The sequence below is a fragment of the Natrix helvetica genome, assembly GCF_964273705.1.
Source record: "Natrix helvetica genome assembly, chromosome: 2".
Taxonomy (NCBI): domain Eukaryota; kingdom Metazoa; phylum Chordata; class Lepidosauria; order Squamata; family Natricidae; genus Natrix; species Natrix helvetica.
Genome location: NC_138552.1, coordinates 185,482,560 through 185,504,506, shown reverse-complemented (window position 1 = coordinate 185,504,506; position 21,947 = coordinate 185,482,560). Strand labels below are relative to the sequence as shown.

The following is a 21,947-nucleotide window of genomic DNA, read 5'->3' as shown; positions in this document are numbered from 1 at the left end:
GACTGCGGAGCGCGAGCCGGCAGAGTGCGCTCCGCAGTCACCTTCATGTTGACTCAGGAAGGCAGGAAATCGGACCACGTGTGCCTTTTCCCTTTTCCCTTTTTTTTCTTTTCATGATGAGAGCGGTGAGGCTCTGCCTCCCCTGCCTCCCCTGACCGCACGTCCCTGTCCAAAATTACATTGCTAACAAAGATGAACGAAATTGTAACTCTGCATCTTTCATCATTGGCCATGCTTGTTCGGTTATTAGACACTGTAAATTATTAGACTATGGGAAGTAACTAAAGTATATTTCCAAAATAGATTGGAACACATTCCACATTGGATCTGCACCTGTGCTTAAATGGATCTGCATTCAAACCTATAATTAGTCATGTATTTATTTATTTATTTTAAAAAGACATAACTAGAACTAGGCCAAAGAGGGCATTCATACATCAAACATTTCTAGGAAGTACAATAGTGAAAGCATAGTTATTTTCTCTGGATGTCTACAGTAAGTATATCTACATACATATACAAGCATATTAATTAGAAGAGACAATCCCACCAAGCTACTATTTTCTTCATAAAGCAAAATTTGTGGATGGGGTGGCCATATCCCAGACAGATTTGCTGTGTAGTTTGGGATCCTCCTAGACTCACAGCTACTAGGAGTTGTGGCTGGGGGACTCCTTCCATGCCTTTGGGTAGAGCACCAGTTGTGCCCATTCATGCACTGGGAGGCCTGCTCACCATCCACCATCCTTTTGTAACTTAAATTACTGCAATATGCTCTACATGGGGTCCTCAATGAATAGCATTCAGAAACTTCAACTGATTCAAAATGTAGCTGCACAGGTAATAAATGGTGCCAGTTACACAGCACATGTAACACCACTACCCTGTGAGTGGAACTGGCTGCCGGTGTGTTTACCACCTTTAAAGCCCTACTTGACTCGGGACTGGGATACCTGAGGTGCTATCTTTTCTCAAGAGTTTCTACCCACCCAATCCAACAGCTTGCACATGCTGCAGAGTCTGTTAGCCAAAAAGTATTAAATGGCGGGAAATAGAAGGTGGACTTTTTCTGCTGTAGCCCCTGCCTTATGGAATATTCTCCCCTTGGAAATTAGAAGGGCCCCAGCTCTATTGGCCTTTTGCAAAGTTTTAAAAACTTGGCTAAGTAAGTCTGGGGTTCGGAATCTGCTAAGGGCACCATTATTTTTACTATTAGTTGATCAATCATCATAGCTGCTGTTGGGTTTGTGGACGCTGTTATTGTTTTCATAGTTTTAAAAATTGTTTTAATTGTTTTATAATTTTAGAATTTTAGAATTGTAAGCCACCCAGAGTCACTTGGTTGTCTTAGGTGACTATAGAAATTGAATGAGCGAACGAATGAATGAATAAACAAATAAATAATTTCTTTAGGTAACAGCTATTTTTAGATTCATATTTTTCATGCGGTGCTTCAAGAATCAAATAAATTATTTATCTGATGCTTTTATGCAGTACTTGCACATTGGATTCTGTCTTGCATTCTGTTATGCATGAAGTCTTTTCCAGTGCATATCTCCTTTCAGTGAGAATATGAAAAGTTTCAGAGTTTCAGGAAAATATAAGACTTTAGTATTCTTAAAGTACATTCTCAGAATCACCCAATTTATATATTTTTGTAGTTATTTTGTAAATAGTAGGGCTTACACTGAAATTGACAAGAATTTTCTATTGATTTAAATATGAGGAGGACAGAGACCAAAACCCATCTTTTAAGAATATTTTAATTATAAAAATATACAGACTAATTTGGTATAGGTAAAATTGGAAAATGCAACTAAAATGTATGGTTTATACCCAGTGATAGAAAAAAATTCAACAGCATATATTTATATAATTTTTTAAAAAATCATTTCTGATTTCCTCATTTGAAACAATTCCCCTGTATGGAGGAAGGCATTTCCCAAGCATGGATCATTCATGCATTTTCTGACAGGAAAAATACTAAGAAGCTTGGATTAATATATCAAATGATTCACTGTATTTAAAATACTAATTAAAAAGAAAACCTTTCAAATGACCAAACACTGTTGCAAAGTGTTTTAATGAAGGCAAGACAATAATTATATTTTAATTATTAAGTAATAGGCTTCTGTGCATGAATAATTTTTAAGATTAATTCCTAACAGAAGCAATTTAAGAAGCGTTCTGTGAACAAATGTGTTGAAAGTACCTATTTGCAAAACTAGTAATTTGAGAAGGCAGATAAAAAAGACCAGCAGGTCCAGGAAAGGATACCTTGAAGATTCTGGAATAACAATAGGACCAGAATTGAGTATTTTCCAGTTTAGAGAAATACATTAATAGATATAATTCTTAAGAAAGTAACAGTGCAATACCATATATGTTTACTCAGAATTAAGTCCCATTTTGTCAACTGAATGTTACTTCTAGTAAGAATGCTGCAGTTTGGAAAGTACAAAATATAATTTGGATCTTCCTGAACTAAAACTCAGATATGAAAAGATAATCTTGGGTAAGTCTTCACATTCTTGCTTGCTCCAACAATAAGATTATAAATCATATAATATTGTGATACTATTCTAACGATATAGATCAAAGAAGTTAGCACTAAGCTAGATATAATGCTGAGCCCAGGACTATATTTTATTCTTTTGTTTTGTCGAACATAGCTCAACTTGACTACAACTGTCTACCTTTCAATTTTTAAAACATTAACATTATAAAAAAATTATGAATCAGAGAGAGGGACAGATCTGAAATCCCTACTGAACAACATCTGCCAGTCTCAATAAAATGCTCTATTTCTGCTATCTTCCTTTTCTTCCCCATTATAAAACAAAACAATACTCCCTAGCAAAATAGTTGTTTTGTCAAACTGTTCAGATTTCACCATTGATATAGGGATCCTTCAAAGCATTATATACAATGGAAGAGAAACAAAAACATCAACAGAATATTAATTGTACAGTCATCAGAATATTCCTTTAAATAAATGATCATTCATTTTCTATTGGCGTTAACCAAAACGAGAAATATTAAAGCCTGAAGCTCTGATCGTTACATTTTAATCAAAACTATTAAAAATGAATCGTTTTGTTGTACAGAAATATAACATTCATTTATATTTACTGTTTATTTTGCATGCGGCAAATGCAAAAACGAACAGCAAATTAACCCTGCCTTTGAATGGATCTATCTTCACAGCTGAGCTGCTATAATTTCTCTTATGTCATGTAAACATTCTAGGCTTCCCCTGAGTGCTTTGCTGGATTTGCTCAGTCCCCACCACAGAGAACAAGAGTGATCTAGCGTATTTTTTTTTAATATATTAGGGGAATAATTGAAGTATAAAAGGAGGACCATGTGTCAGTGCAGCTGAATGGAATTTTAACATTACCTAAACACAATGGCAAAATTAAAAAGGGAGAGATGGAGAACAGAAAATGACTGTCATTTAGGTATCATTTCTCTCCCTTCCTCCCACTTTTTAGAGGTGTTTTATTATCAATTCATTGAATGATTTTCAAGGGATACAAGATTATGTTACAATACCAGGCAGACTTACTAGGAAGTAAGCTCCATTGAACTCAGTGGAACTTTCTTCTGAGTAAACATTCTTTTAGATGGCACTCCAATTCAATTACAAGGACATTTTATTCTATAAGAAAAGATTTGCAAGTAAATTGTTTGACTATAGCAGACTTAGCATTTCCAACTGGTACATGGTATTTTTTTAAAGCTATAATACTTCATAATGTATATAATCATGAACAAAAGCTTTTTCAAAAACTGTTTTCACTGTGCTAAAGTAACAATCTAGACTTGTTGTAAGTATATTATTCTTACAAGTAGTTCGCAGTTATTCTTGAAGGCAAGTCTTGGAGTTTCCTTAGCATAGTGCTGCTGGGGAAAATTTTCAGCATGTCCATCTTCATCTCTAGCCTGAAGGGAAATATAATGGCCTATTTAGGGACTTGGAAATAATGGAAGAAAAAGAATAAGCTAAATGCATAACAGCTCAGATCATTAAACAAACGGGAATTTCATATACAACAGTAGCAAAAAGAATTCTTATATATGCAGTATTAGAACTTTTGAGTGCTCATTACACCATTAAAAACATGCAAATAGATTTTGGTGTAAGAGTGAAAGATTAGCATAGAAACAAGCCCCAAAATGAAGGATTTCAGCTCTCTATTCTGAGTGTTTAATAGCACAGTATTACTCATGTCTATTCAGATGTAAGTCACGATGAGATGAATGGGACTTATTTCCCAATATATGTAGGCTTGGAAGTCTCAAAATTTTCAGTTTATTCCCCTTCTTTTTGGTACTTCAAGGATTATATTGCATATATGCTATAGGAATTTCACCCTTTGGAAATGGTCAACCAATAACATATCTCCAGATTAAACATTTTAAGAAACAAGGTCTTATTTTCTGTCATACTTTTTTCTGACAGTCGTTGTATTGCATGGATTTCCTCTCTTTTTTATGCAAAAAAATTGGAACCAAGTTGTCATTAAGTGAGGGCAATCAAATATGCTAAAATATTTAAGAATATAAACTGAAAGTTATGGGTTGTTTTGATCTAAACAGTTCATTAACGAAGCTGAAGTTTAAATGGATAAATTAATGCAGTTCCATTAGCAACTCTACTGCTTGCTTGCAGCAATTTCTTCTAATCTACAGCATATCCTGGTTTAGAATTAAAGTAAAAAGAGAGAAGTAGGAGAAAGGAGGAGTGTCAGCAGCATGCTCATTACACCGTTCATTTGGGTGACACTTGCACTCTGTTCCACTCTCATCTCATCTAATCCCTGACTGTTCACTCTCTCTTTCTCCCGGTCTCCTGAAATTCACAGCTGAGCTGTCTCCCTCACATATGGCTTGCATATAATTATGCATATTCACATTTTACACTGCATTAAAATGATGAGCTTCTGGCTTCAGGCCAGCTTATTTAAATAAGACCCAGTGAACTTGGAAAAGGAAGAGGGGGTGGGGAAGATAGATAGGAAAGCCATATAGCAAGCAGCAGGTAGTTCTGGTTCCTGCTCTTTGAGAAAGAAAGAAAGAAAGAAAGAAAGAAAGAAAGAAAGAAAGAAAGAAAGAAAGAAAGAAAGAAAGAAAGAAAGAAAGAAAGAAAGAAAGAACTACATGTTATATTAATCAAGAGGATCTGTAACAATAATATTTAATACCTTACCTATCTACATATTTATCTCTGACAGTTCTTAAGATATTCTGTTTTCTTAATATTGTGTGAACTATTTTCATGTGTCATATTTCAGAGTATTTATCTTCTGTTGGCATGGGTATTATAAAAGATACCGGTATCTATCCCTTTTTATGTTCCCCCCACCTTTTCTTTCTTTCAAAAATGTAATTCCCCAGCTACAGAGGCAAAAAGGGGTTTCTTGAATTGGAGTATCAGGGGTACCAAAGTTTAGCAAATAATTCAATTTCCACTTAAACATATTTTGGTTTTTCAGACAGATACTCTTCTTCTGCAGTTCCAGGCTAGTAGCAAAAACCAAAGGTTTACTAATATAATTATTATATATTATTTAATTCCAATCTAAAAACATTCAGAAAATAAAATGAAATTTTCTTAGTAATAATGGCATTCTAGTAAAGCCTTAGTATCCCTAAAATTCTTCGCAAACACTCCTATCTTCTCAATCCTGGTAGCAGTAGCTTAGTAGCTACTAAGAAGTAGCTAAAGAAGATTTAGACGAGAAGAATGTTAAAAATAAAAACAGCAGGGTCTCCTGGCACCTTAAAAGCTAGCAATGTTTATTGCTGCATACGCTTTCATGGCCTAGAGCAGTGCCAGCAGACAAATACAGCTATTTCAATTTATAAATGTGATTTACTGTTTCTTTCATATAACCTCTTTGGGCCAAATTACTTATGACAGGCAGTTCCATAATTCTTCCTTCCAATATTTTAAAGACAAAACAGACTGGAACATTGAAATTTGGAATAAGGGGCTCATAGGAAATTGTCCTTCAAGCCTAAACAGCTTGAATCTCTAAGTTGGGGCTAAGTCTCTTGTTACCGCAAATAGCACAGGTAGTTTTAGCTAATATGCACACTGTTGTAAGTGGACTGCAAAATAAAAATTAAGAAAAGGAATTGATAGCTCATAGGATAACTTACTGATTATAGGTCTCTTACACAAGAAAATTCTAGAAACAAACTCTAAATATTTACATCAGGTTTCACTACTTTCTTAAGAGTACAACTGATTTTTTTAAAAAAACAGGAATATCTTTAACACTGGATCCTCTGTAAACTAGATACTAGATAGGTACTAGATAATCATATGCTTATTTCTCCCCCAAGTCTTTAATATCTTCTCCTTAAATAATATTCAAATATTTGATTTAATCTTATCATAATAGTTTAATACTTTTCCATGCAGTTATTTGCCTATTCAAAATTATTGTTGTGCACCGATTGGGAAAGTAGCTTTAGAATATAATTTTGAGAAGCCAAATTTCAAGAAGAAAAGCATTGATCTAATTTACTTAAGAGCTGAATTATGCATTTCCTATGAAACACAAAGTGTATGAAACATGACATCTGAAATAAAAAAGTTCCATAATAGATGGATAGACTGTATTACACCAATTCTGTAATTGTGGTATACATCAAAGCTCAAATCAAAATTTAAATTTTTGGTAATTAAAAGACTTAAATTATTTGGGTCCAGGTTATATGAAGAATCATCTATACTCTTCTGTATCTGGGCATTTGTTAAAATGATTATAGGAGGAACTGCTATTAAGATCTGTAAGATAATAACCAACAATGAAATTATCTTGTTTACGGTATTGCTTATCCATTTTTTATTTCATATTATGCTTTAAGACTGCAGTTCAAATCCTCTTATCTCTAAATAAGCACCACTGAACTTCAGGAGATAGAAAGATTATCCTGGAAAGCTTTGGATTTGGTTTATTTTTAACTGGTTCATCTTGGTTTTTTTAAACCAAACTTTGGGGGCTTCCAATATTTATGCTGGATAGTTGTTTTTTTATTGTTAAGCTACTTGATAAATCTTGAAAAGCAGCTAAAATCACATTATTTGAGAATCTCTCCCATACATTCTCCTATCCAGATTCCATCCACCCTGACCCCCCCCCCCAAAAAAAAAACTATTCACATTAAAGCTGTTAAAAAATTTGGAAGAGCCATTTTATAAAGCATACTAATATGAGGAAAGCAAAATGCTCTGGTGTGTTAATACAGCTGTATCATCTGAAATGTTCTGCATAGTTGCTTTGAAGGACCAGCTGAACTATGTATACATGTGGAAATGTATGCATGTGGATGTATGCATGTGGTCTATGTATGCATGTGGAAAGAATTCAAAAGCATCTAAACTAAATTTTCTAAAATTTGTAGTTGCTTCTTTAAAGAAAGATGCATAGATTAAGGCAACACATTTTTAAAAGCACTCCTTTTGAATGCTTCTTTTTAGCTTTACTACAGAGGAAAGTTTTGCTTGTCTGGCAGGGAATAGCTTTAAAAATAATATACCAATATTTATGCTTATTAAAAACAACAACAGAAGAGCCAAGCACAAATTATTTAGCATCTGTAATTTGATTATTTTCAAACCAAAACATATTTGAAAATATGACACAGATTAAACAAAAGATACAATAAAGACAAGTTTTAAGTACTGTAAATAAATGTCTGAATTGCAATTTATAAATATGGTTATACAACACATCTTTACTTGTGGCCCCTTTTAATCTAGGTTTTAATCAATATTTGGTCAGGAGCATGGATCTTCATCTTGGAATGGGATGGAATGGAATGGTATAGGGTTTTCTGCTTGAGCAGCGAATTGGACTTGAAGACCTCCAAGGTCCATTCCAATTTAATTATTATGAAATGGAATGGAATAAAGGTCTTTTGGACATTTTAATCATATTGATCCTGGCATTAATCCTTGCATTAGACAGTCAACTGCCAGGGTCTTAATGCAAACTTGATTATTGCTTTTTTGCATTGGGCAAAAGAATAGATATTTGTAAGTGTGTATTTTAATTTCCCCACTATCCCCAAGAGAGATTAAATTAGGCACTTCAGGGTGATGTGGAAATTTATGCTGCCAGATTCCAACCACACTTGTAATCCTGCCACCACTGTTGTGTAAGTGTAAAAGAGTCAGAAGCCTTTCAGAAAAAGAGGAAAGCTAGCTCTGAACTATGACATTCTGCAAATTTAATTTCCTTTTCAATATTCGTATTAATACAAATGGTGGCAGCAAAGGTGCTGCTTACATTTATCTTTGCTATTATAAAGGATCTACCATTAAAAGCAACTGCTGAGGAAGAAAAATAAAATTGAAAAAGGAGACCCCCAGAACTAGCTGTCAGATTTATCTCTAGATTATTTTGGTTCTTGGTGTAAGAAAACTGAGGTCAATGGAAATAAGAAAGTACATGAAAACACTCCATGTGCAGGATTAAATGTTTATGTCTCTAACGGATCCTATTTATGCCTTAACCAAAATCAACAGTTCATATATAATTAAGAATCCAGGGTAACAACTAATGTGATTTCTACTTCCAGTAAATGTTAACCATAATGTTTCTCCATATTCATACAGTATGGTTTTAATAGAAAGGATTTGCTGATTATATATAAAGTAGCTGTACAAGATGGGGCAAGGAATGACACCTTAATAATCTACAGAAGTTCAATGTGTTGTGAGAAAATGCCTACTGTGAGTCATAAAATAAGAGGACATATCTCCTTATGGATTAATGATCAGATATAAATTTGGAAATAAATATTTTCCCCCAAAGCACAAGAGGACTGTTTCTCATTTGTCACCCACATAGAGCTTTAAAAAACACACACATTGAAATTTCCACCTTCTAACCTGCACAAGGTTTCTGGATTTAAGAGAAATATACAGATAAAGATTCAACAATTATTTGAGAGAGATCATTGGGCCACTAAGGTTAATGTGCCATCACATGCATAAGTTTCATATTAGAACAGAAATGAATTGTAGATTGATTTTTTCCTCTTTCTGAAACACTGGCCTTTGACTATTAGTGTAAATAAAAACAATGCCAGAACATGATGTTATCAGATGTCCAGATGAAAGTATGTATTTATAGCCGTGGTACCATTTTTGTGTACCTATCTGGATTGGAAGAAGGCTACTGTGGTCACAATTTGGTACTGGAAAAATTATTCTAGAGCTCTGAGAGATTTCTACAGAGGTTTATGTGTTACTTTCTATATAGAATTCAAATGCCTGTAATATCTATGTTGCATCATTTTGATAACTCTTGTACTCATCAAAAAATTCTCCTATCCCACCTTTTGAGATATATAGATGATAATGGTTGTTCTTTTTGAATATGTCTTCTATAACACTGAGAAATAAACTAGACATATACTTCACAATTTTAAAAAATAACCTCACGGTTTTGGGCAAAGTATATAGATCAGTGTTTCTCAACCTTGGTGACTAAGGTGGATAGACTTCAACTCCCAGAATTCCCCAGGCAGCCAGAGAAACACTGTTGAGAAGGACTAATAAAGACTATATATATATTTATTTTTAAACTTCAGTTTTAACTTTTAATAGATCTAATTTAATATATCCTTTTAAACATAAATCTTGTTATTTATTGCAACTGGCCTACTAGCTAATAATTTTGTTATTGGTGTAATCATAATCTCTGATCCTGTTTGATGGATTGCCTATCTCCAATCTTTGCCCTATTGATTTGGATTCAATTAAACAGTATCATTTTCGGGACCTAGGAAGCATGTCATGTTGCCTGCCTGTCATGTTACTTGCCTTTCCCTGAAATTTGGGTGGCTTCCATTCTGATGGCATTTTGAAGGCCTTAAAGACCTGGCTTTAATCCCAGTCCCTGGGCTAGGATGATTGATGGAATTGCCGAGTACATGATATTTATTTTATATGTTGATCAGATTGGACAACTTTTTATTGTTTTATGTAGCTTGATATTTATATATTGCTTTGTATTGTGAGCCACCCAGAATCAATCTTGAGTTGGGTGGCACCTAACAAACCTAGAAATAATATATAATAATACTAAAGATAGCTAACTATAAGAAATAATAAAGTAATAAACAGCCAAATAAAACATTTATGGAAATATGGCTAGAATCCTACAGAGTCTTCTTGAAATCACCTAATTGTTAATTATCCAGTTGCTATATGCATAGAATCTTGGTGTTCTGACTATGAATGATTGTTCTGTGTTTGTGCATGTGTACGTGCAGATATAAGTATGAAACAGACAACTGAGAAACTCAGTATAAATTGTGATGTGCCTAATTATCTACCAATAATCCTTCTGCCTCATAAAGTCATTGCATTTTTCTGGCAAGCCTCCAGGGATGACAGGGTCCTTAGCCTGATTTTATGGATTAACCTTCAGATCTCATTATAAAAATGAGTTATAAGAATTAACATAATTGAAAACTAATAAATAGTGCCCCTGTCTTTCATTCTATCAGTAATGCTTTCAAACACCAACATTATGGTAATGGATAAGAGAAATTATTTTCTGGATTACTGTCTTCTAGGCTTTTTATCCTCCATATATTTGAGGGGAAGGGGGAGGAAAGGAGAGGAGGAGAGAAACAAAGAGTTGTGTGCCTACTGTATGTGTGAGTTCCTATTTTGTTGGAATGCTATAGTTTTTCTTTAAGATTTTTACACGTGATCTTTGATAAGACTAAGAAATCACCGGAGTCAAACATTGGCAGATATTCAAGGCTTGTCAAGAGCACAGCTTACTATAAAATAATAAAAATAAACAGATAAAATAAATCAAATCATTCCTCTGATGAAAAACAAACACAGTATTGTTACTGTTTTCTATATTTTAGGACCTTGTTTACTTTTTTTCTGATCAGTTACTTTATACTAAACTTTATACTAAAAATGTCTAAATCTTAAAACAGTGCCAATTTTTATATTATCATTCTTTCTGAATGTCAATTTTTGCATATTATTATAGAGTGCTGAAATGTATGAAACATAAAATAAAACTATAGGAAATAATAATCTAACAGAATATAATGCAAAACGTATTTGAAGGAATGTATGAAGGATTCCATGTACTCACTATGCTAATAATTGTGGTTTTTCTTAGCTGCTGTATTTATTTTAGTACATGTGGGGTGGTTTTTTTATATATTTTAATATTTTTAGACACCCAGGCCCATGTATTTAGCTGGACAATCATATGTTTTGATTAAAGAAATAATAAAAATAAACAATTGTATAGGTTCTAACAAGCTGAATTGATGCATTGGACAGAAAATAGTAATACAATCAGCCATTTTGTCAATAACTTCCCTTGTTTTTATTATTGTTTCTTTTAAGCATCACATGTACTTTTGAGGGTCAAGGAAATCATTCTCTCTTGTTCTCTGTCAAGTCATATCACTGTTGCTATTAATAGGTCCATCACCTAACATTAATATGTCTGAATGATTCAAATGAAAATCTTGCATAGTGAGAAGAGGGGAAATGACCAATTATTCTGACAGTCAGGGGAACAAGAAAAGTATATGGCTTTTTCTTAACATCAGGTACATAACAGAGTAGGAGAGAATACAGTTAATTTGTACTCAGCAATTGAATTTATCACTATCACTGATCAAACTGAATTTACCTTCTCTTGGGCTTATCTCTTTCCATGAACTTAACCCATATTATGTTGTTCAAAATTAATTTATTAGGACTTAAGTATGCCTTCGTGGAGGCTTCTATCTTTTCTGGGTTTGGCAACTAATTTTTCCTCACCTATATTAATGCACACAAGTGCAGATCATAGTATGTATCACAATTAAGGGAATTACACAATCTTTTGCTTTTATTTTAAAGTACCATTAACATTTTCAAGAACTTCAAAATTCAAAAAATCCACTCCTCTTGTTATAGTTCTAGATTGCAGCTCCCATGTAGCAATGAAAACTGCAAGTAAAGAAAACTGCAAGTACAATTCCTTGGGGGGGGGTACTAATATGCAAAGGATGTCACAATTTGTTGTCCATTTGTAGTAGATTGTCAGCTTTCTGTTATTTTTCAGCAACAGAACTATATTCCTGTGAATTATTTGGAAGCTGCTCTAATGTTGTTTTTGTCTCCATGACAATAACAACTGTCTTATATCTGAACAGAGCAGCATTGTTGAAGACAGACAACTTTAAATTCACACATTGTATATTAGCCATAATACTCTGGTTTCGCTTCCCTCCTTAGCATAATATATGATACCAATCACTGTGACTACTAGCCGTGATTTGGCTTAGCATTATGTAATGATCAACACATGAACATTAAGAGAAACAATGGCCTATTGTGAAATGGGAATTCACCTACTATTTGCTTCCACTGTTGAGTTTATACACAGAGACATTACCTGTTTAGGACAGATGTATTTAAAAATAAGGCACTCTTGCCCCTTCCTCCAGGAGTCAGCAAACAAAAGAAGATTCTAGGAAATGTTTTCCATATTCACTCACTGCAAAGCTGGGAATTTGGCACTGATCTTCCTTGCTTTTTGACAAATAATTTCTTTCTCATCTCATAATACATGCATATAAATACACTCTCTCTTGACAAAGAGATCTCATGGTCACAGTCCAATGTAAGTTAGGAGATATACAATGTGTTCTATATAAAAATGACTGTACCTTCTGCAAAAGACTGTATCCTACCCCAGGATTTTTTATGTTGATCAATTATGATTCTATGGTGAGTAAAAATAGTTGAAAGTCTAATGAAAGGTGATATGAATTACCATTTGTAATATTGTCATCTGTTGCACTATTCAGCAATCAAGCAAAATTTCATCATAACAATGAAACTACTAAGTGCTGCTTCTCATTGCAGTAGACAGCCACATTTTAAAAAAAAACCTCATCTGATTTTAAAGGTCCAGATGTCTGTTCTTTTTGCTGACTTTCAGCACTGTGAGGTCCTTGGTGAGCTTAGTTGTTTTTTTGCAGATGTTTCATTACCCAAACTAGGCAACAGCATCAGTGCATCATCATTGCCTACAAGAAAACAACTAAGCTCAGAGAATTTGAATCCCGAGTTACAGATATTCTCCTTTATTACTTCCAGCACTGTTCTCCTTCTCTCTGTGGTTAAGGGCTGAGAAAGTAATGAGATTTATCATAACATTACTATTAAATGTATAGGCTGTATGTAAAATCCCTTGTAAAATCCCTCTCTTTCCTGAGGCAATCATCAATAATACTAAGATATTTAAGGTAGGCTTTAAAACAAAATAAGAAGAAATAGCAAAAATAATTCACCTGGTATACATTTTAAATGAAGAGCAAAATAATTTTTAAAAAACTCTGCACTTCAGCTTTGGACCAGTTTACTCTATCAGATGTAACTAATTTCCAAGTTATAAACACATTATTTTTGCGTGGACGATGCAGCCCACTGGTTCCAGTAAAACTAATTACAGATAAACATGTTTAGTGTCGCAGATTGTCATAGACTTACACAGTCTATCAACTTAAATTGCAGTTGCTACTTTAAATGAAGCTACAACTGTGGTGCATCAAATTCACCAAAAAGGCACGCCCAAGATTTAGAGATGATTACCATTCTTTCAAACATTAATGAATTTTTTGGAATGAACTTTATTTATGTATTCAGTTTGCCTATATGTTAAATGTTGGGATGCTTTTCGTAGCAATAGCCTCACTGATTTCATTATTCTTACTGTTTGTTAAATGGACATTCCCAATCATAAGAAAAAAGAATCAGGGAGAATTTTGTTAAACTGGGAAATGGAATCAAATCATCTCTGTAAATGTCATTATAATTTGGATTAATTTAGCCTTGTAGAAACCACAATAGTTTTTGGCATATGAAACACCATTTTTGTTTTGTTTCTTTTGTTTCTTCTGGCAGCTTTGATTGTGGAATATTACAGAAAAATGTACACTTCTCTTTTTAATCTTGTGGGAGGAATATGGTGTAATATTAAATGCATATTTTATATTTATATATTCTATTTTATTTCAAAATGTGGCTAAATAACTCTAAATTTATTTATGACATAAACCAATATTCTTATCTCAAACAGAAAACAAAAATCCAGACTCAGCTAACCAAGTTCTTCTCATATGAAACTTTTTCTGTATGGCATTTATTAACTAACCTCTTTTAGAAGGACAACAAAAAGTAGCAATTGACATAAAAATAATGCATAGCTTTTAGCTATAAGCATGTAAATAAGTTTCAAATTGTGTCTCAGATTCTTCACTTCTATTCCCACAAAACTATAACAATTTCAACAACTAGAAAAAGTTGGCCAATTCAACAAAACACAGAAATTTCCACAATTCCTATGCTGTCTTCTTTATCAGTCTACTTAGATAATTTTTAGTGACAAACTAGATCACCCATGACTTTTTTGCATCATCCTTTCAAAGATATTTCCTCACTTAAATAGAGAAATAGAATGAACACAGATTTTTTTGGGGGGGGAAGCAGTGGGAACCGAAGCAATTTCCAACTCCTTGCTGGCTTCCACAGTAACGTGGTTGTGGGAAACTGACAGGGAATTCAGAAATCACTATTCTGTCCTTGGTTGATCCACAGGATTGTCTGCCATTTTCCCAAGACAAAGGGGAACAAAGGGAATTGTGGACTGCAAGGAAAACTACACCCTTGTTTCTCATCCTGGCATTTCCCCAAAGTTTCCCATCTTTCCTTGTGCCACACAACCTCCAGGTTTCTAGGAAATATAATCAGAAAGTGTGATGGCATTGAAGGGGCCAAAACTTCCCCAAATTTCATTTCCATCAGAGCCAACAGGTTAGCCCACTATAATATCCATGGTTTAATAATTGTTGTCTTATGCTTTCCAATTTTGCCCAATTGAAAGTTACAAACGAGCAGATGTGAGAGTTTTAGTAGCTAGATAATAAGAATAAAACCTAGACAATATTTTTAATCATGAATGACAGGTGTGAAATATAGGCAATAGAAGGAATGAAACATAGATAACTCTGACACTCACTCATACTCTAATTACCTCACAGAACAAATATTACAACATGCTCTATATGGGGTTGCCCTTGAAGACCACTTGGAAAATCAATTGGTCCAGGATGCAGCAGTGTGGGCAATTATGAGCTAATGAGGTTAATGAGGAATTAACTAACCAGGTTTTTAATTTACTGTTAATTTTTTTTTCAATTTATGCATGCATGTCCTTAAACATTCATAATTGTTTGTGGCCTTTATCTTAGTTTTGTAACCTAAAGGCATAGAAGTTTACATAACAGAATGTTTATTAACTCGGAATTCCCCTGATACAATTGGGAAAATAATAGTAATATCTATGTTAGTGAATATAAGAGCCTAAATAATCAAGTGCATGAATGACCTTAAATAACGGGAGGTTTATGGGAAACTGTTTTTCATGATGAATCGGATTGGTAAATATACGCCCTAAGATCACAGATGCGGGAACTATAGTATTTGTAATGTACTATATACATTACAAATACTGTACATGTTTGTTCTAATGTGAAGCATAAAGCAAAATAAATGTAGGATATTAACAGTCTTAGAATAACCATTACTCAACTTAGCATGTTTAAAAAACTGCTTTCAGAACTTATGCCTGTCATAGTCCATATCCACACAGCATTTAAAACAAAACAAAGCAAAGCACCTTTCCTAATATTCATCTGCCAATGAGAGTTGAAGAAGAATCTCACTAAATCTCATCCTTGGTTACATCAAGGGAACACTCTGCTGAAAAGATGAATTTTTTTGGAACCTTCTGTTGTGGAGGAGAGAGGGTGAATTTGGCAACTCAGCTGTTTTCAGTCCTGAATTTTACTTTATATTTTACTTTATAATGATTATGCCAAGTATTAATTGCTCTATTCAGATAATTAAGACAAATATAGATTTAGATGTTACTTTGAACCTATCTTGAAGTATATTATTTTATAGAGAAATATTCCCTTTTTATTAAATTGTGAACTAGCCCTGTAGATGCCAAGGTTTTTCAAAAGTTTGGAACTCTAGTTGTTTCTGGGGAAATATTTTATGAAGTTCCCTTCCAATAAGCACATAACATGATTTTGTCACCAGCAGTTGAGCAGACCACGTCCTGTTCCACAGCCTAATTAACATACAGTGGCAATACTATTGTCATTACGTTTTATACAGCAAATGGAAAACATGCTGTAATATATTTTTATACATTTCCTCAAATGGATATAACAAGTATAATTAAGCAGCTGGATCGTCAATGACTGTGACAAAAACTACTTTCTTAAAATTCTAAAATATGTATTCAGACTTTGGCTCCAGTTCAAATTTTCAGGAGAAATGACTCAGTGGATCATCTCAGTTCCAACAACATCACTGTATTAATTTTAGCGACATCTACTTTCTAATAAAATTTCATTCATGGACAATAATAGCTTTTTAGGGCATACTAAAATGCCCAGTGAAAAATCACTTTGCCAGACTCCACCATCCATCTACAGTACTGCCTTTTAATTTTGATTCTGTGCTCTTGCAAAACAGAAGGCATTCCACTCAACAGGCGATGCAGGAAAATTGTCCACTATAGTACCTCAAGTACAAGATACTGAAAGTTTACCCAATAAAGGAAAGATTATATATCAGTTGTCCAAGGACCAGATTATGACAAAAGGTTAACCTGAATGTTCAAAAATCTGTCAAAGCCACCTTCCATTCATAGCAATGTTATGATTGGTGGATAGTTTGTATGGTGATGTTAAGAAGGAAGATAGAAACATTTGCTTAACCTGCCCTGCACCTTGTAACTCAGGATACTGCCAAACAGGCTCAATATTTTGAAGCAGAACAAAACTTGTAGGCAGTGACAACCAATTATATGCTTATTATTTTGGAATAGGTGGAAAGCACTTTAATTTGACAGTGGGTTAGGTCCTAGATCGTGTAGAATCTTAAGGCTGTTAAGATTCATTAAAAACAAAATAAGGAATAAGAAAAACAGTATTCCTGGATAGAATGAAAACCCCAGTCTGCAGTTTAGAATAATATTGTAATAATGACCTCCCAACAATCTTCTTTTTATCCCCATCTCCCTAATTTAAATTTGGAAGGTAATGTGGAAGACATAAGTAAGAGCAGCTCAGGTGAATTAAAACTCTTCCACATAAGAATATTTTATAAGGATATAAATATGTAATCCTACATATATTTTCCAATAATAATAATAATAATAATAATAATAATAATAATAATAATAATAATAATAATAATAATAATAATAATAAATATTTATTTCTTAGCCGCACCCTCTCCCGAAGGACTCGGGGCGGCGTACAATAAAACATATAAAATACATATCTGGACAAGACATACATATAGCAAAAACGTGTACTAAGACGTGTACAAGGAGGAGGTGGGCTGATGGATAAAAACAATTAAAATCACAATATTTAAAAACCCCTAAATAAATAAATACAATTAAATTACACAAATAAAAAACCCGTCAGGAACGATATAGTTAGATCATGGTTGAGCCAGGCCAGCTACTTGGAATAGGTGGGTCTTGAGCTTTACACGGAAGGAGCGGAGGTCAGAGGTAGTCCTAATATCCGGAGGGAGGTCATTCCACAGGGCTGGGCCCACCACAGAGAAGGCTCTACTCCTAGGCGCCGCCCCTCGGCACTGTCTGGTGGACGGCACCTGGAGGAGTCCCTCTCTGTGCGAGCGAATTGGTCGCAGGGATGTATGGGGCAGGATACGATCCCGCAAGTAACTAGGTCCTGAGCCATGGAGCGCTTTAAAGATCGTTATCAAAACCTTGAAACCTTTATCTATTCATAGTAACATTTCCTTGTCTTCCTCCTGCAGTTTCTCAGTGCCTTCCCCAAATCTGCTTTAGAGAGTCTCCATTCCTTCAGCGCAGATATTTAGGGAGGGTGAAAAACTATAAGAGAAAGAGGAAACATCCCCGGTGTCCTAATGAAAACCATTCCATCAATAAAGGTACTACTTAGTGACCATTGTATTTCTTTCAGGTTAGGATTAGGCTGTTATTTGTCTTTCAGTGGCCCTAATAAAAGTTTCATTTTACAATCCAATACTGTATGGTGATCTTCCCCAATCTACACAACTTAGTCTTCAACTCCATAATTTCCCAGTCAACACGGTTATTGGTGAAGGCTGCCAAATGGAATATTTTGTAATCAGTGGTGGGATTCAAATAATTTAACAACTGGTTCTCTGCCCTAATGACCAGCTGAGAAGGTGTGGCTCGGTGGTCATGTGACTGGGTGGGCGTGGCCAACTCAATGTCACTCATGCCGATGGGCACTTTGCCTTAGCTGTTAGAATGTAATAAGGGTTAACTGGAGAGGCAGTTTCTGTAAGCAGGGCTATAAAGGTTAGGCTAGCAACAACACCAGAATGTTTCCTTCCTGCCTTCCTTACAGTATTATCCCTGTAAAGTGGGAAAAAAATAAAATGAGATTTCTTCCAACAACTAATTCTCCGAACTGCTTAGAAAGTTAACAACTGGTTCTCCCGAATAGGTGCGAACTGGCTGAATCTCACCACTGTTTGTAATACACTAAACTGGCTATTTACACTTTTTGTTGCTTTTTCAAACATTATTGTTAAGATCTTCAGCGGATTTAAAATAGTCTTCATTGATTCTTGGGAGTGATTACAGAAATGAATCCAGGCTCACTACTGTTTCTCCCGCTTTCATTTCTTAAATGTATATTAATGTGCTAAAATACAAGAAAAAATAACATTTTTTCTTATGTCTGATTGCTATCTCTACTAATAGTTAACTGACTTGTTCAGTTGCTTTGTAACATAGTTTTTCACTCCTCCTCCTCTCCATGCATTTTTTTTCAATTTGGGCATCGTTTTCTTTATATAAATAAATTATTCAGCGCTATAAAGTGAAAAGGCAACTTACATTGAAAATGTTATGTGTATAATAAATATTTAATGCTTCTAATAAAAATGGCCTTGCCTTTTATTTTACAGAATCTATCTTTCTTCATTTAACTTAATTGCTTCAATTTATATTGTATAATGAGCAATAATGAGTTTATGGAGTTTCCTTTTTTCAATAAAATGACTCTGGTTGAAGTATCATTACAGTTACCAAAGATAAGCCTGCTTAAGTGCCTCTGGGTTCACTGGGAAAAAATTAACATGCCTAATTCACCAGATTATTCTTATGGGATGTGCAGAAACTTCACATAGAGTCACTCTGAAACTAAGCAGCCATAGAAATACCATTAATAAATAAATAGACTTCATTATTAATATTGTTTTAAAGATTGGACTATAAATGTGTGATTGCTTGCAAATTATTATGTATTAAAATATTTTTTCCTGAACATATTTTATATATTATTTTGCTACCTCAAGCATCGCTTCTACCTGCATTTTCTCGGTAATCAAACATAAAAAATAAAATAAGATTAGAACTTTATTCTGTATGTTTGATTATTTACTATTATTTTATATGTTTCCTTAGTTGATAGTAATTTAACTAGTGCGCATTTATAGATATAAAATATTTGGCTGCCAGGGCAACCTTATAAATATTTAACCTTAAGTAACTCTCAATGGATACATTCAAATATCAAAAAGCCTTTTTAAAAAATCATTGTCAGGACTGTAAGGCAGGCCAGCTAGTTGAGAAAAGACTCTAATGACTTTGCATAGGCAGTATAATTTTACCAGACAACTTAATCATATATATGTCCACAGAGAGCTAGTCTGGTGTAATGGTTAAGGGCCCAGGCTAGAACACAGATAACTGATTCCTAAACCCATCTTAGGCCAAAGCCAGCTGGATGACTTTGGGCCAGTTACTTTCAGCTCTAGGAAGAAAGCAGTGGCAAAACCACTTCTGAAATCTTGCCAAGAAAACTGCAGAGACTCATTCGGGCAGTTGCCAGCAGTTAAGACTGACTCAAAGGCACAAAATCAAAACAAAACAACACACAGACACACACCTGTCCATAATAAAAAGCCAATATGAAAGCATCACTGCTCATAATGATTTAAATGATATAGTTTAGAAAACAAAAATTCAATATACTTATCCACAAGGGGAAAACCTTTGGGTCTGGGAGTTTGAGTGAGTTCATTTGGCTGATATGGTTCCAAACAAACTACAAATATAATGTTTTTCATGTTATGTATATGTTCATGTTTGTTTTTGATGTTTCTACAGTGTGTTTTTGTTTTAATCTTTGTTCACTACCTAGACTCACTGTATTGTGAGATGGGCAGCTAGATAAAATATACAAAATATATTGATTAAAACCACACACAGTTGCTAGGGAATTTCATTCCTATTTATGCTTCTGGCAAGGTATTTTATTGCTAAATTGTATATTGCCTATAGCAGTTCTCTTTTCTTTTTGTCTTTGTGTTAATTTGGCCTTTGCTATCTAAGGCTTATCTAAATTGGTAGGTAATTATTTGATACTTAAACAACTGTTAAAGGAAGTTTAGGATAGCTCAGTGTGTTGTCTAAATATGCTCACTGAATCAATTAATTACATATAACTGAAACCTAAAATTAGGATATGCGGTATATTACAGTCCTGTAGACAGACCTTGAAACTCAAAAGCAAGTTGCCACCATATTGTAATTTTAATATGATATAATAATAAAAATACCAAACACATAAATCATGAAAGTCAACATGGATTTGTCAAAAACAGATCATGCCAGACTAATTTTATTACATTCTTTGATAATGTGACAAAATTAGTGGACCAGAGGAATGCCGTTGATATAGTTTACTTGGACTTCAGTAAGGCTTTTGATAAGGTAGACCATAACCTACTACTAGATAAAGTAGAAGAATGTGGGTTAGACAGCATCACCACCAGATGGATTCGTAACTGGCTGACCAACCACACTCAACGTGTAGTCCTCAATGGAACTGCATCTACATGGAGGGAAGTATGCAGTGGAGTACCCCAAGGCTCTGTTTTAGGCCCAGTACTCTTCAACATCTTCATCAATGATTTGGATGAGGGAATAAATGGGGAACTCATCAAATTTGCAGATGACACCAAGCTGGCAGGAATAGCCAATACTCCAGAAGATAGGCTTAAGATACAGAAGGATCTTGACAAACTTGAACATTGGGCACTATCTAATAAAATGAAATTCAATGGTGAAAAGAGTAAGGTTCTACATTTAGGCAACAAAAACGGAATGCACAGGTACAGTATAGGTGGTACCTTGCTCAATAGTAGTAACTGTGAGAGGGATCTTGGAGTTCTAGTGGACAACCATTTAAATATGAGCCAGCAGTGTGCAGCAGCTGCCAAAAAAGCCAACACAGTTCTAGGCTGCATCAACAGAGGGATAGAATCAAGATCACGTGAAGTGTTAATACCACTTTATAATGCCTTGGTAAGGCCACACTTGGAATACTGCATTCAGTTCTGGTTGCCACGATGTAAAAAAGATGTGGAGACTCTAGAAAGAGTGCAAAGAAGAGCAACAAAGATGATTAGGGGACTGGAGACTAAAACATATGAAGAACGGTTGCAGGAACTGGGTATGTCTAGCTTAAGAGAAAGAAGGACTAGGGGAGACATGATAGCAGTGTTCCAATATCTCAGGGGTTGCCACAAAGAAGAGGGAGTCAAACTATTCTCCAAGGCACCTGAGGGTAGAACAAGAAGCAATGGGTGGAAACTAATCAAGGAGAGAAGCAACTTAGAACTGAGGAGAAATTTCCTGACAGTTAGAACAATTAATCAGTGGAACAGCTTGCCTCCAGAAGTTGTGAATGCCCCAACACTGGAAGTCTTTAAGAAGATGTTGGATAGCCATCTGTCTGAAATGATATAGGGTTTCTGCCTAGGCAGGGGG

At 34.4% G+C, this 21,947-nt stretch overlaps 1 protein-coding gene across 4 annotated transcripts in view; it reads right to left on the bottom strand.

The window, feature by feature from the left end:
- The window catches only part of SOBP (sine oculis binding protein homolog), a 162,212-nt gene that overhangs the window by 61,827 nt on the left and 78,438 nt on the right, over positions 1-21,947 (bottom strand). For all 4 annotated transcript variants that reach the window (XR_014174459.1, XM_081942314.1, XM_081942315.1 and 1 more), the window contains one exon: positions 3,850-3,945. Coding sequence is in view for 3 of the 4 variants with exons in the window: in XM_081942314.1 (XP_081798440.1) it covers positions 3,850-3,945 (96 nt within the window). In the remaining variant the exon portion in view is untranslated. The remainder of the gene's footprint in view (positions 1-3,849; positions 3,946-21,947) is intronic.